This window comes from Anarrhichthys ocellatus, unplaced genomic scaffold (assembly GCF_004355925.1).
Source record: "Anarrhichthys ocellatus isolate YVR2014 unplaced genomic scaffold, GSC_Weel_1.0 scaffold100, whole genome shotgun sequence".
Classification (NCBI taxonomy): domain Eukaryota; kingdom Metazoa; phylum Chordata; class Actinopteri; order Perciformes; family Anarhichadidae; genus Anarrhichthys; species Anarrhichthys ocellatus.
Genome location: NW_022280130.1, coordinates 103,591 through 117,334, shown reverse-complemented (window position 1 = coordinate 117,334; position 13,744 = coordinate 103,591). Strand labels below are relative to the sequence as shown.

Sequence of the window (13,744 nt, the reverse complement as noted above, 5' to 3'; positions counted from 1 at the left end):
GTTTTAGTACAGAAAGTTTAGGCGAGATTTCCAAAATGTGCATTTGGGCACATTTGGGCACCATGTGTGCCATTTGAATTTCCTCATGTACTAAACTACATATTTCACTTGTATATTACTAATGGTGTTCAACACATCCAAATGCAGCAATTTCTGGCTTTTTTTTTGAAGAAAAAAAATTATATATATATATATATATTTTCCCATTCAAAATAACACACAAATCAACTGAATATTGAATCCAAATGAAACAGATTTATTTTTACTGTAAACATTTGAAACAATAAACTGTAAAAACCACACCAAAAAAACACACAAAAAAACAAGGGGAGTGTCAAATGTGGGTCCTGGCTGGCATGAACCTGAGAGGGTCTGGTTGGATGCACTCTATGTTGTGCCACCTGTCGTCGTCCTCACTGTCTGTTGTTGACCTTGGTTTTCCATGCTTGGTAGCTGGAGCAGAAGCTCCCAGAGAGGCACGCCGTCTCTTCTGTTGAGTGGTCGGGGGTGATGCTCCGCTCCACTCTGAATGAGATGCCAACGACTGTGGGTGTGAAGCCATGGGGGGAGGTGATGCGGCTGGCTGAGGCTGTGGACGTCCTGGAGCTGATCGTTGAGCTTTCTTTTGTCCTCGTTGTGCTGGCTGTGAGGCACTTGAAGTACCTGGCACACTGGCATGGGGGGGGGGGGGGGGGCTCGTAATCGTCATCACTGTAAACACGAATGTGGAAGAAAAATAAATATGTGCATTCAGTGGTCTGGTTCTGAAATTGTAATACATGTAACCATAAAAGCAACTTCAGGCCCCCCCCACCCACACACACAAACCTCCATCACACACACTACAATCAGATTTAGCTAAACTAGGATTTTGGCCTGAACAGGCTGAATAGCCAGAAAATCCGATACCAATAAATCAATAAATCAAACATTTATAAGACAATCCATACCTTTCCGATGATGAAAGACAGTAATCAGAGTCACTGGTGTCCTGTGTTTTTTCCCGAACCACGAGGCCCTTTTCATCAGACACGAATCTTCAGGACGCGTCTGGACGTTCCCAGTGCTCAGTCTGCAGCAGTTCCAATATTTCCTCCCTGGTGAAATGTGTCGTCGAGACTTGTTTAGACATCTTCCTCTAAATCAATTCCCAAAAAGTGTTGAAAAATAAACCGTAAAAGCTACTCACACGACGCTACAAAACATGCAGAATCTTTGCGTAAACTCGAGTGCGTAATGCTGTCTCTCGTTTTGCTGGCTCTGTTTCACATACGCACGTCGATAACTTTTGATTCCCTTGATGGAGCTCAAAGGTACATACCTCTCTGGCTTCGTCAGAGCCAATAGAATTGAGCTAATCACTTCAAAATGACTGACAGGCCTGTTAGCCAGTCGAAATCATCAAGTCTCCGAAAATAGTGAGGCGCAGGCTCCGGGGTAGATAGCACGTTCCTCCTCTCCCTGAGGGGTGAAATCCCCCCCTCCCAAAGGAAAGGTGTGTCTCTGTCGCTAGACAGGAAGTCCGTTGAACCTTTTCCGGCAAAATAATGCGGGGATATTCGATTTTTCTTCTTGAAAACGTCAAAAGTGAGTCATATTTATGATCATAAAGCGATAATGTGATTTGTGTTGCTGGTGTCTGTTGGCTCATATCTCAGCGATAGTGTGACGGAGATAAATGTTACGGTTATGTCCGTAACCGTTGTGTTCGTGGCGTGCTTTCTGCCATCTCGCTTTGTTTGTTAGCATTAAGCTACGATTGCTAAGTCCGGAAATGTGCAGAGTGTGCACACTTCTGGCGAAATATGAATATGGTGTTGTAGTTATGCTAAAGGTTGGTGACTGAGTTGCTTTTGGAGTATGTTCAAACGGCTTTTATATTATTTTAACCCAGGTTCTGACGTTTCACGTGGTATGTGACATCATTATATTCATAATTAATGTGTTCAATGGTCTAAAAATGACACTACCGAGGGTCCCCAGATATGGGGACCCTCGACATTAAAAGGTTGTTTAACATCGTGTTCAGACAGCGGATGTCTCCCAACGTACGTGCCTCTGATCGTGGGCCTTATTTTCGACCTCAGCAGACGAGGACAACTTTTGTAAACTGTGACTATGTTTATTTTTTTTTTGTGCTGTAGGAAGAGATTTTTGTGTAACAATGACATTGTCTTCATTTATTCTGTTATTGCTGACTCCGCAAAGTCAGACAAACCAAAATAGATCCATAGTTTCTCTCACAATTTTCAAATAAATGCATTTCAACGAGGGTTCGTTTATTGGTTTGAATATTGGAGCGGTGATACGTTTTGAAGGCATCATTCCTGATACTTGACACTCTGTGCAGATATCCTTCAGAATACAGCAATTGTGACTTACATGTCAGTCTTTTATTTCATTTACAAATCATAGCTGCAAAGCTGTCATCTAGAAGTTCTTACAAATGTCAGAGACAAGTCCAGTTAAGCTTGATGTCGCTGCGAAAATGGATTTGTTACCATCTTTGGATGCTATTTCATGATCAGAAAAGACAATCGTTTTTCTAAAAGTGGATATCAAACAATTGAAAATGCCCCATACAGAGAGATGCATACTAAATCACTTGTTCACAAAAAGAGCTCAAAGAAATATTGTCATTACCTGTAACACATACTAACATGGAGACAGTTAAGTACAACAGGCTATATTCGGTGGCACTGTGCTGCACAAACAAATAAATACCAGTAGAAATTTGGCAACGGCAAACTGAAGGCTTGTCACGGTCTAAAGGCACAAACCTAAATAAACAAGATAAAATCTACCATTCAGCATTTAATTTGTGTTCATATACATTTACACTCAGTTATATGTAATTATTGCCTAATACAATCATTTGCCATCTAACATTAAGAGCTGACAATAGGTGTACAGATGTGTCAACAGCTACCAGTACAGTGGTTCTATGGTATTTCCACTTGTATCTATTTTAGGTGGGTGTTGTGTCTACAGAGTCATGCTGCATGGTATTGAGACCAGTGCAACCCCAATGATCAGTACAACTACAGACTACCGGGAGCTGTGTGAGTGCAAAATAAGTCCAACTCTTTCTATTTTGAGCCACATTGTTTCCACTTCTCTTTGTTCATTCCCGCATCTACAGTACGTTGTTAGATTTGTGTCTAAATCCTGAGCACGAAGGGATATTATATTAGCAGAGAAAAACTTTTTTTTTTTCTAACACATAGTTTGCAGAGAAATTATTTTCAGACAAAAAAAATCGGAGAACAAAGTTTACCTGCTTTACTAATTTCCTCTGCAAGAAACTTCTGTACCTTTTTTAAATTTAAAAAAAAGTAATGTATGACTTTTGACTGTTGGTCAGTGTGCCTTATCTCATTTGAATGGCATGCTATCAGCTGGTTTATAGTAATTAGCATGTCAGCTAGCTATTACTCTCAACTCAGGTTGTTACCCTTACATCTTGTACATGCAGTTGTGCTGCTAAGTCTAAACATTTAAGAGCAGTTTTTCAAAAAATAAAAGAAACATTGATTATAATGCCTTTGCTGAGTAGCTGGCAAATAAGAGGTTAGGCAGCTAACTTAGTTAGCGACTGCTTAGCTGCCATCCATCTGTTAGCCAGCTTATTAACCTATCAAGATAGCTAGGTAGACTAGCATACGAGCAGAATTTTATAAATGTTCCAACTAGTGCCTAGTGGTTATGAGGTGAAGTCATGCATACGTGTAGGTTGTTTGTAGCCTAACATTAGTTTTTTACTTCTGGTATTTGCATTCATGCTTCAGAAACCATAAAAGTGGTCTTGTTGAACATAACATTAGTATCATAATCTGTGATAGCCACAGAGCCTATTTCCTGCAATAATCACAAATCGAATGGACAAATCTCATTGGCTTTTTGTGGAGGGAACCGGCACGATGCTAACTTCCGGGTTAGCCTACAAAAATACGTCGTCCCTGCAGCGCTATATGTCCAAACTGTACTTTAGCTGTAAGCTAGCTAGCTGAATTTGCCTTTACCTGCTGTTGGGACACACACAGTAACGCTCTGTCCGGTTGAGGCTACCTTGAGCAGAGATGTTGGGAGAGACACAGCAGGTGTCCAAGGGGTTTGAGAGGACACACAGCGGGGAATGAGTGAGAGGCTATACTGTGCCCTTATACTGTTACAACAAACAGACAAATGCATTTATTGAGCACAGAATAGATATTTGTTTGATCAAATTACATTATTCTTTGTGCATTAATCCGTCAACAAAATAAAATGTATGTGCTTATAAAAAAATAGGTTTCTGTCCCATTTGGACGCTCAGTGTTGAGGCACAAATATAACGGCATACGCCTCATGTGTTCATTAACCCTCACTTTCCTTCTTATATCCAATAAGCTTTGCAAGTGTGTTTCAGCCACTTGCATATAGGGAACAGTACAGTCAGGGTGGGCAGCACCGCGTGTCTGTGTCAAACTCCAGTCCCAGTAGAACTGACCGTCATAATCAGTCTGAAACTAAGAGCCAAGAAACCTGTCCCCAGCAGGTCACCCAGAGCTGTGAGGTAGGGGATGGAGAAGTTGTCTGGATCCAGGCCCCTTCGCCACAGCCATCGCACCATCAGGCTGGCCACGTAAAGCAAAATCAACACCTGGATAGTGACAAAGGATGGATGTGTTTTCAATGAGTGTAATCTGAGATTGGTGTAAAATTTGAAACTAAAACCTTTTTCTGGCAGAATGAGCAACAAAACCTTTATCGGTTCATCTGACCTGAAGCAGAGCTGCAGACAGGTAGCAGACGATGAAGGTGGGCGTCATGGCAGTATGGCCTCCCTGCAGGAAGTGGATGATGTACAGGAAGAGGAGGTGACCCGGGACCACGAGAAGGATCAGGACTCTGGCTGATGTGGAGTTCACATCTAGATAAACATAGAAAGAGAAGTAACAAGCTGTATATATCCCATCAGTTCTGAAGATATGTTCTTGTGTTTCTTAGAAGCATTCAAGGTTTTTTGCTGTATGTTGGTATATATATACTATATATATATATACTACTAGACTTCTTGAATACTACTAGACTTCTTGAATATATATATATATATTCAAGAAGTCTAGTAGTAGTAACGTCTCTGTGTAGTAAACAACTGACAAATCAAATAAAGAAAGTACACATCAATTATATTTTAACAATTATTATTCTCAGTTTTCAAATTTAACTGGATGGATTATAAATAATACATAGAAATACATGAATAAATGTTCTTCTCATTTCAAGTAAAATAACAGCTGGATTAAAAAATAAATTACGTAACGAAATTCATTTTAGCAAAATTATTTTCACTGAATTGCCCTGCAGCTTTAAATTCAGTTCATTCAGGGTGAAGTGATAAAGCCACAATATTATATTTTTCTTATCTTCTAAAAAGAGAAATTAGTGTTGGAAGAATTCAGCTATATGAGTCTGTCCAGTCAGAGTCTAATGACTCTGGTCTCTCTGGACATTCTTCTCTTTTGGATATCGTCCTATGATTTGACTTTTTCAACTGATATTTCAACAGTCAAAGGCAAAGGCCCGTGACCCACTGAAAACGGGTCCGCGACCCACTTTTGGGTCGCGACCCACCAGTTGAGAATCACTGTGTTAAGGGGTACTATGAGTAGCATTGCTAATGGTTTTTTTTCGAAGGAATTGTGATCTGCTAGTTTTTAACAAAATCTGTCTAACAGTGTCTTTTAAGTTCACACGTTATATATTGTTTTATACTTCAGCTTTTGAACAAACTAACAAACTGCACTTGGACAGAGCCAGGCTAGCTAGCTTCCTCCTGTTTCCTGTCTTTATGCTAAGCTAAGCGGCTACTGGCTGTAGCGTAGTATTTACCGCAAAGACATGAGAGTGGTATCGATCTATCTCTCGAGCGAATAAGCGCATTTCCCAAAATGTCAAACTATTCCTTTAAAGTCTTTTCTCCTCGGCTTTACTGAAGAGATTATATGAGTAGGAAGTACTATTGTTTTCTTCCTTTTACTCCTTCCACCATCTGTTAGTGCTAGATGCTCTGACAGCTTCAGCTCTATTTTCATTTACAGAGGAACCATATTCTCCTATTTTATGTCTTTACCAATCTAGGAGATTCTTTACAACTCAAACCTGAGGGCACACCAGGTCAAACACACAGGCTAAATATGGCTGCTAGTTTTCCTGACAGTTGTCTGTATGTTCCATTAAAGCAGTAGGCTATAAATATATATATTTTTTATTTTGGCCACTCGGGCCTCCTGATTAACATTCATTCTCTGTTAGGTCTATTTGGGTCTCCACGAACTCCTTGGGAGAAATACTGTTAGCTGCTAAATGTTACGCTACATTATTCACCAGCTAGCCGTTAGCTTTATGTAGCTGTTGGCTGGTGCTGGGCATGTATCGTATAGTTGTTTTTTGTGGAGCTAGTTTGCTAAAGTTTGCTGCTGGAAACAAAACAATTAGCTAAAACTGACTAAAAAAAGCTCAGGAGAGCTGCAGACAGTGTTGCAACTTTCATTTCATTCATTAATATAAAAAATATTTATTCATGTGGCATTAATAATACTGTCACACGCTTGACTTGGTGATTATTTCTTGATTCCAAATTCCCAGTGAAGGGCTACGCCTGCACACTGCACCTTTACGTGTATTGTTTTCTTTGTCTTACCTGAGGAGCAGAGGGTAGCACAGGGTCCAGGACAGTTCTCACTCATTATAAATGGAAGAGCCCCAGGAACACTCCAGTAGTGGAGGTAGGTGGACATCCTGCTGGCCTGGATGGCCACCAGATTTCCCCCTACACCTGCACGGACATGGAAAAGTGTAGCACTGATCAGTTCCATAATAAACATTTAATAGAGCTGGGAAGATTGAACTGAACATGGCAGTGTGGAGGGTGGAATAAGCGGCCTTGTTGTCCAAGACAAAAAAAATCGAAATATGTTCCAGCTAATAATATGTTTATTATTTTTACAGCATGCCTTTTTCGTTTTTTGTATTTGCTGATGTGTCATACGAGAGGCTGAGAAGTCACTGTAGAATATCAGGGTAAACCGTCTTGGAAAAATGACTCACTGTCCAAACAGCAATTTAGCTTGATATCTATTCAGCAGCTATCCCTAATCGCAGCGTCCCAGGGGACTTTTCTATTTTTCCTCTGAAGGCTTGGAAAAAGCAGTCTGGATGTTGTGCTATTCAGTGCAACACTGCTCGCCCCTCAGGCTGGTTTCATTAGGAGCAGCACAAAACCTCTTGGCTTGCAGAAACGTGAAGCACATGGATCATTTAGACAAAACCAGTGCTTCTATCAGTGCAGGAAAGTACATGTACTTAAGTATTGTACTACAGTAGAAATTAACTTAAGCAATTTACTTTAGCATTCCCATGTTCTGCTACTTTATACATCTACACAACTACATTTCAGAGGGAAATAGTGTACTTTTTACTGTACTACATTTATCTGGCAGCTGGAGCTACTAAGTCACTTTGCTGATTAACATTTTATATCAGAAAAACATGTGATACACTTACATGATATGATGCCATACTACAATCTACCCAGTAGTATATCAGGTATGTAAAAATGGCTCCCGATTGACGAACTACAACACTAAAATGCTATGTATTTGTTCGTCATAAGAACGGTATAATAGAACGTACTATAACAATATAACACGCTGAAAGAAGACATTCTGAGTAAATACAGTAAACATGTATTGTTATACTTGTAAGGGAGTATTTTCAGACTATGTTTCTTCTACTTTTACTTAGGCAAAGGATGTGAATTCTTCTTCCACTAGTGGTTTCTGGCCAAGAGGGAAGAGCACTGAATTGGAATGCAAATGCGCTTCCTGTACTGGGGTGGCAAATCCATGTGGGAGTGTTGGGTAGAACTGGGGCTGGCAGAGATGCAACGGGAGCCAGTGAATGCATAGTTGGCATTCTGATCAGGCTTGTGGTTTATGTAAAGACCATTGTTATCGCTCTCTACTTAGTATGCTGCTTTGTGGGCAGCTAACTTCTGTCAGTAAAGATCTGGCCCTATACACCTCTCTGAGCTTCCTCTGACGGGGGAGGGAGACTGCTCAACTTCAGCAGCACTTTAATACCTCATGATTGATTAATAGCTCAAATTAAGGCCCTTTTAAATACTAATGGGATTAGCTGCTGGGCGTCTGCATGCTCCGACAATTTCCAGTTGACATTACTGATAATAATTAAGCTAATTATGAAGCTTCAATGTCATTCTTCAAAAGATTAAGGCTGTTGAAACCATAACCCCAAATCCCAGCTCTGCTTACTCCTTCAGGAAAACATGTCGGCGTTCATTTCTTTGCTCAAAGCATGCAGAAGAAATTTCACAAATTGTTTCCCCTTCAATTAAGGGGATTATATCCACAATAATATTTACTTGAGGCAAAATTAATCAGAGCTATCTTCCTAATGTCATCACTCGAGGCCTCTAAAATAAGGATCATGTCTGAGAAAGTTCTCAACTGTGTACTTAAGCACATGCAGGTAAAAATAGTAATATCACAATTTAAAAATACTATTACAAAATATAATAAGTAAAAGTCCTGCATTTAAAATAGTATTCAAGTAAAAATAAAAAAGTATCAAAAAAATAAACTTAATACTTAAACTAAAAGTACTGATAATGCTGAGTGGACTCTGTCAGTATTATATTATTATTTAACGGTCCCAGCTGGTCTGGGAACGCCTCGGGATCCCCCAGTATGAGCTGGAAAATGTTGCGGGGGAGAGGGAAGTCTGGGTCAGCCTGTTTGGCCTGCTGCCACCGCAACCCGACCCCGGATAAGCGGAGGAAAATGGATGGATGGATGGTAACAAACTATATTTCTGAAAGTTAGGCTGAAGTACTTTGACAGTATGCAACTTGTATTTAAGTAGTCCTCCACTGCTTTTTATGCACTGCTTATATATGATAAATAGAGAGTTTAGAGCAACTCCAAGGAATTCTCCTTTTGTGTTGATATTGGCGACCACAAACGCCGTGGTCTTTTTTTTTTTTTTTTTTTTTTTTTTTTTTTTTTTTTATTACAGAAATGAAGACCACATTTCCCATGAGCACCAACGCCTTGTAGTGTAAGTCTTGATCTGGCTAGTGTGTGCATTTGCTTCAGAAGTGACTGAAAGAAAGAGGAAACTTGGCTCAGCCACCATAACCCTAAAATGTTACGTTAAAAAAAAGGCACACAATCTCTTCCTGCTTCCTTTTAACCGGCTAGCGTACCAATCACTGTCAAACAATGTAAACACTGGCTCTTTTGTGTGCCATAAATCACTTTTTTATCTTCTATTTTGCAGGGAATCTGACCCGGGGATATAGGCATTATGGTATGTTATAGAAATGACCAATCTTGTCGCTGATTCTTAATTTGCTTATATAGGTCATATAGAGCAGTGGTTCTCAACCTTTTTTCAGTGATGTACCCCCTGTGAAATATATTTTCAGCCAAGTACCCCCTAACCAGAGCAAAGCATTTTTGGTTGAAAAAAAGATCAGTTTCTGATTTATTAAACTGTCAACACTGAAGATTGCATTGTTCAGGATAATGAAATTGAATAGCCTACTGAATATAAAATTAAGTTTATGAACTTATATTTTATTGAATATTTATTACATAACTATTTTTCAAGGATTTTTGAATGGATGCTTAATTTTAAATATATATTTTTTAAATCTCACGTACCCCCTGGAGTGCTTTCACATACCCCCAGGGGTACACGTACCCCCATTTGAGAACCACTGGTATAGAGTAGAGGCATCAGTATTAAATTGATTCTGTTTCATACCCAGTTAAAACCTCCTTGTACTATTGCTTTAAGAGTTCAGTGAACTTCGTCTTCCACTCACCATTGATGACTGGAGTGAACACTGCCATACCCTCGAAGTTTGGGTTGCTCACTGTCTTATCCAGAATCAGTCCACCAATACTGGGAAGAAGAAAACATACAACAATATCCCCTAACATTACTGATTTATTTAAATTAAATGAACATATATTTTAATATTTCAAAACACTTGTGATCAGAGGAAGAACCGTTCTGAATTCGCTGGACCTTCTTAGGGTAGCGTCCCTATAGACTCACCTGCTGATGGACATGGCCAATATGACTGGTTGCCAGCCGGACTTTAGGACCTCATTGATTGGTGGAGAGCGACGGGCAATAATGACCCACGCTGGGGTAAGGAGCAGGAAGAATCCGCACACCGCAGGAGGCAGGTACCACGTGTCTGAAGAGCAACGTAGCCCAGAATACATCTGTAAAAATCTTTGATTGCACTTTCCATATGAGTTAGAAATTGGTGCTTGAATAGTTTGAATGTTTTGGGACAAATGGCGAATAAAAGATTCCATGACAGAGATGATGAAAGTCTTAAGAGATTTCCTGCTGGAGTCTGCTGGCAGACTTTTACCAGAATCAAAGGTGGACTATGCTGCCCTCATCTGGCCAAGTACCCCTTAATACTCCTTAACCACAATGGTACTGCTTTGCAGTTGCAAAAATGTTGATAATCTTTTGCTATTTATCTATTTTAAAGACCATTTTGCATCACAGAATCTGACTTGATTTGGTTGCACCCTCCTTGAGGGGCTCTCTTAATGTAATGTGTGACCTCTGTAACAGAAGAAGAGGCTGCTCACACCAGCCAGCAGAGACAGAGTGATGAGGTCTCCGAGGCTGGCAGCGATTGGAGTGGCCACATTATCTGGGTTAATGCCCACTTTCCTGGATCCAATAATCACTGCCACCATCACCAGACCTGACAAAGAAGTTGAACAACACACTGAGATCACAAACTCTACCCTCCTCTACGTTGTACTCTGTGTACCAGCTGAGGCTTGTGCCTTTGTCTGACCTAGAGACAGCGCAGCGATGAAAGCGGTGGTGACGCTGCTGGCACAGAGGACAGACGCCTGGATAACGTCCACTCTACCCCTGGTCAGACCCCCAAGGCCCACTGCTGCAACAGCTGCCAGGAAGCCCACAACTGTAGCCTGGACCTGGGGACCAAGGACAGTAAAGATGAGTCAGGTGAGTCTCATTCTTCTATCCATAGTATGCATCTCATTATATGTCTGCTGTATCTGTTTATCCTTCTATCTCTTTGTCTGTCCCAGAGGGAACAGAAAACAAGTGGATACTAATTTTAGAGTAAGATGATAAAAGAGAAAATCTTTTATCTTTTTCCATTAGTGGAAAATGGAAAAACAATATGTGTTCGATATGAAATCAAACCAAATCAACAAAATTTCAGATTATTTAAGACATTTTTAAAGAAGCAGTGTGTAGAATTTTGTGGCATCTTGTGGTGAAGTTGAAGGTTGCATCCAACTGAATACCCCTCCGCTCACCCTCTCTTTCCAAGTGTGTAGAAGAACTACAGCTGCCTTCAGTCAAAGTAAAAACGTGAATGTCCCTCTCTAGAGCCAGTGTTTGGTTTATCTGTTCTGGGCTTCTGTAGAAACATGGCGATGCAACATGGCGGACAATTGGGTGAAGGCAGGGTACACCCTGAACAGGTCGCCAGACTACTGCAGGGCTGATGAAAACATTGTTATAATTATTATATTCAATTTCTGCTAATAAATCCCCCTAAACCCTACACACTGTTCCTTCAAGACCCAAGTCTGTATTATAAAATACTGATTACAGAATTTTATTGGATATCATAGAGACAAAGTGAAATTGAGTCCTGCCCAAGCAATTCGTCACTCTCCAGTGACTTTGTATCGCTTGAAGGTGCCTCCTTGTCACTTTTGTCTGCTAGCAGACAACAGAAAGGTGCCTAAAAGCTGTTGTGTGGTGGGATGCACAACCAACAGGGTAAAGAACCCAGAACTAAGTTTTTATAAGCTGCTGAACCCATAAAAAGTGAGGCTACAGGCAGGAGGAATGTGAAAACTGGGGGGGAATACAGACACCTAATATGCCTAACGATACAGCAAGCATGTGGTCCAAATGTCCGTTTTAAGCTAACTTTATTTCTTAACTAAAGCATTTTGACAGTATGCAACATGTTATAGTGGTTTATATATCAGAATGTTACGCAGTCGGCTATTATGTTTGCATGTGTTTTAGCTAACTACAGTAATTTCCTGACACATAGCTAACATTAGCTCGCTAACAGCTAATTTGTCCTATCCCGTCATCATTTTAGATATCAGCTGCACCCGTGGTAAACATAGTGCTAATGCTAAACTAATCATTCCTTTAACATGATGAAATCTGATGTTTTTAAATAGCTACCGGATAGCTAGCTTCAGGCATTTAGCGTTAGCGTTTCAGCCCTCGGATGCACATTGCTTTCCCCCCCTGGTGGGCGTGGTTCTCACAGTGGACTCTCTCTGTTTATTGCACTATAGATATTTTTTATATCAAAATGGCCCTGCACCTACAGAACCAAAAAATACAGACAAATAATAGCCTACTGATTTGAAAACCTCACAGCCCTGCTGCATACAACTGGTAGTTAAGTAATAAAAAGGAAATTCTAGCTGGCAATGGAAGAATTGGCCTAATTATCTTTGTGCTCCACTAACTTATTATAGCTACCATTTGGACACCATCTCCAACTGTCATCTAGTGTGTTTAATCGGCTGAGATGCATTAATGAAGTGAGAGGATGATCTTATCACGCCAGCAAAGCTTCTTGGATTTAATTGAATTGTCTTGAAGCCATGATGGAGTGTGTTATCAACAGGATGGAGAGTCACCTGAATCAGAGCCAGATTACAGAGCACCATCCTCCACTGCTGCTGAGCCTCATCCATCTGTCCCGTGTTGGCCTGTGGACGGAAGCGGGTTCACATAATCACATTTCTCAATCACGTGGTAGTTGTTTTCAAGTGTCGCTGTGCAAATGTATTTCCCACTGCTTGTCAACATCACATCAGAGTAACCCTAACAAATGCTCTGATTGGTCGACAGGGTGCACAGCTAATGAGCAATTACCACTCAGGCTGCAGTCAGGAGGTTGCTCGCTGTGCTACCGATAATGAATCATTATCGACGGATGCTGAAGTTACATCTCTCTCTTGCTCCGTTAAGCTTATGGTTCTCTGTGTTTTGTGTGGAACTGGCTTGGTGCTCATGTTAGTAAGCTGGGAGACAGAATGATAGCATGCATTATTAAGGACGAGCCAGTGGAGTTGGTTGGGACACTGAGTGATCTTTCAATACTCACAGAAGACTTAAATAGTAATGAAAATAATTGAATCACTGAACAGATACAGGTGTCTGCTAACAATTTATCAAAAGGCACAATTTTGCTATGTGTGCTATAAAGTCGGCCTACCTAGGACGCTTAGGACAGTGGGTAGGGACGGCTGGGACACCTTGTTCTGGGCTAAAAACAATAATAATTTAAATAAAAAAAGAAATGCAGACTAAATGTAAGCTGGGAAGTGGAATTTAGCAAAAAATAAAAAAGGGATTCTGACTGGCTGCCGAGTAAACATTCACTCAGTGACTCAGTTCAATATTCAATATATTTTCTGTTTGTGACAGTGTGTTCTGTACATGTGTGAGAGTGTGTGTTCTGTACATGTGTGAGAGTGTGTGTTCTGTACATGTGTGAGAGTGTGTTCTGTACGTGTGAGAGTGTTCTGTACGTGTGAGTGTGTGTTCTGTACACGTGTGAGAGTGTGTGTTCTGTACACGTGTGAGAGTGTGTGCTCTGTACACGTGTGAGAGTGTG

General features: G+C 40.5%; 1 protein-coding gene across 1 annotated transcript in view; it reads right to left on the bottom strand.

Moving 5' to 3' along the window:
- Positions 1-2,106: 2,106 nt before the first annotated feature.
- Positions 2,107-13,744, bottom strand: part of LOC116399070 (solute carrier family 41 member 3-like) — a 25,492-nt gene continuing 13,854 nt past the window's right edge. Inside the window, exons 2-9 of the mRNA XM_031875929.1 lie at positions 12,762-12,853; positions 10,904-11,048; positions 10,661-10,807; positions 10,132-10,276; positions 9,896-9,975; positions 6,686-6,820; positions 4,764-4,912; positions 2,107-4,642 (exon numbers count right to left, since the gene is read on the bottom strand). Of these exons, the coding sequence (XP_031731789.1) occupies positions 4,463-4,642; positions 4,764-4,912; positions 6,686-6,820; positions 9,896-9,975; positions 10,132-10,276; positions 10,661-10,807; positions 10,904-11,048; positions 12,762-12,853 (1,073 nt within the window). The 3' untranslated portion in view covers positions 2,107-4,462. The remainder of the gene's footprint in view (positions 4,643-4,763; positions 4,913-6,685; positions 6,821-9,895; positions 9,976-10,131; positions 10,277-10,660; positions 10,808-10,903; positions 11,049-12,761; positions 12,854-13,744) is intronic.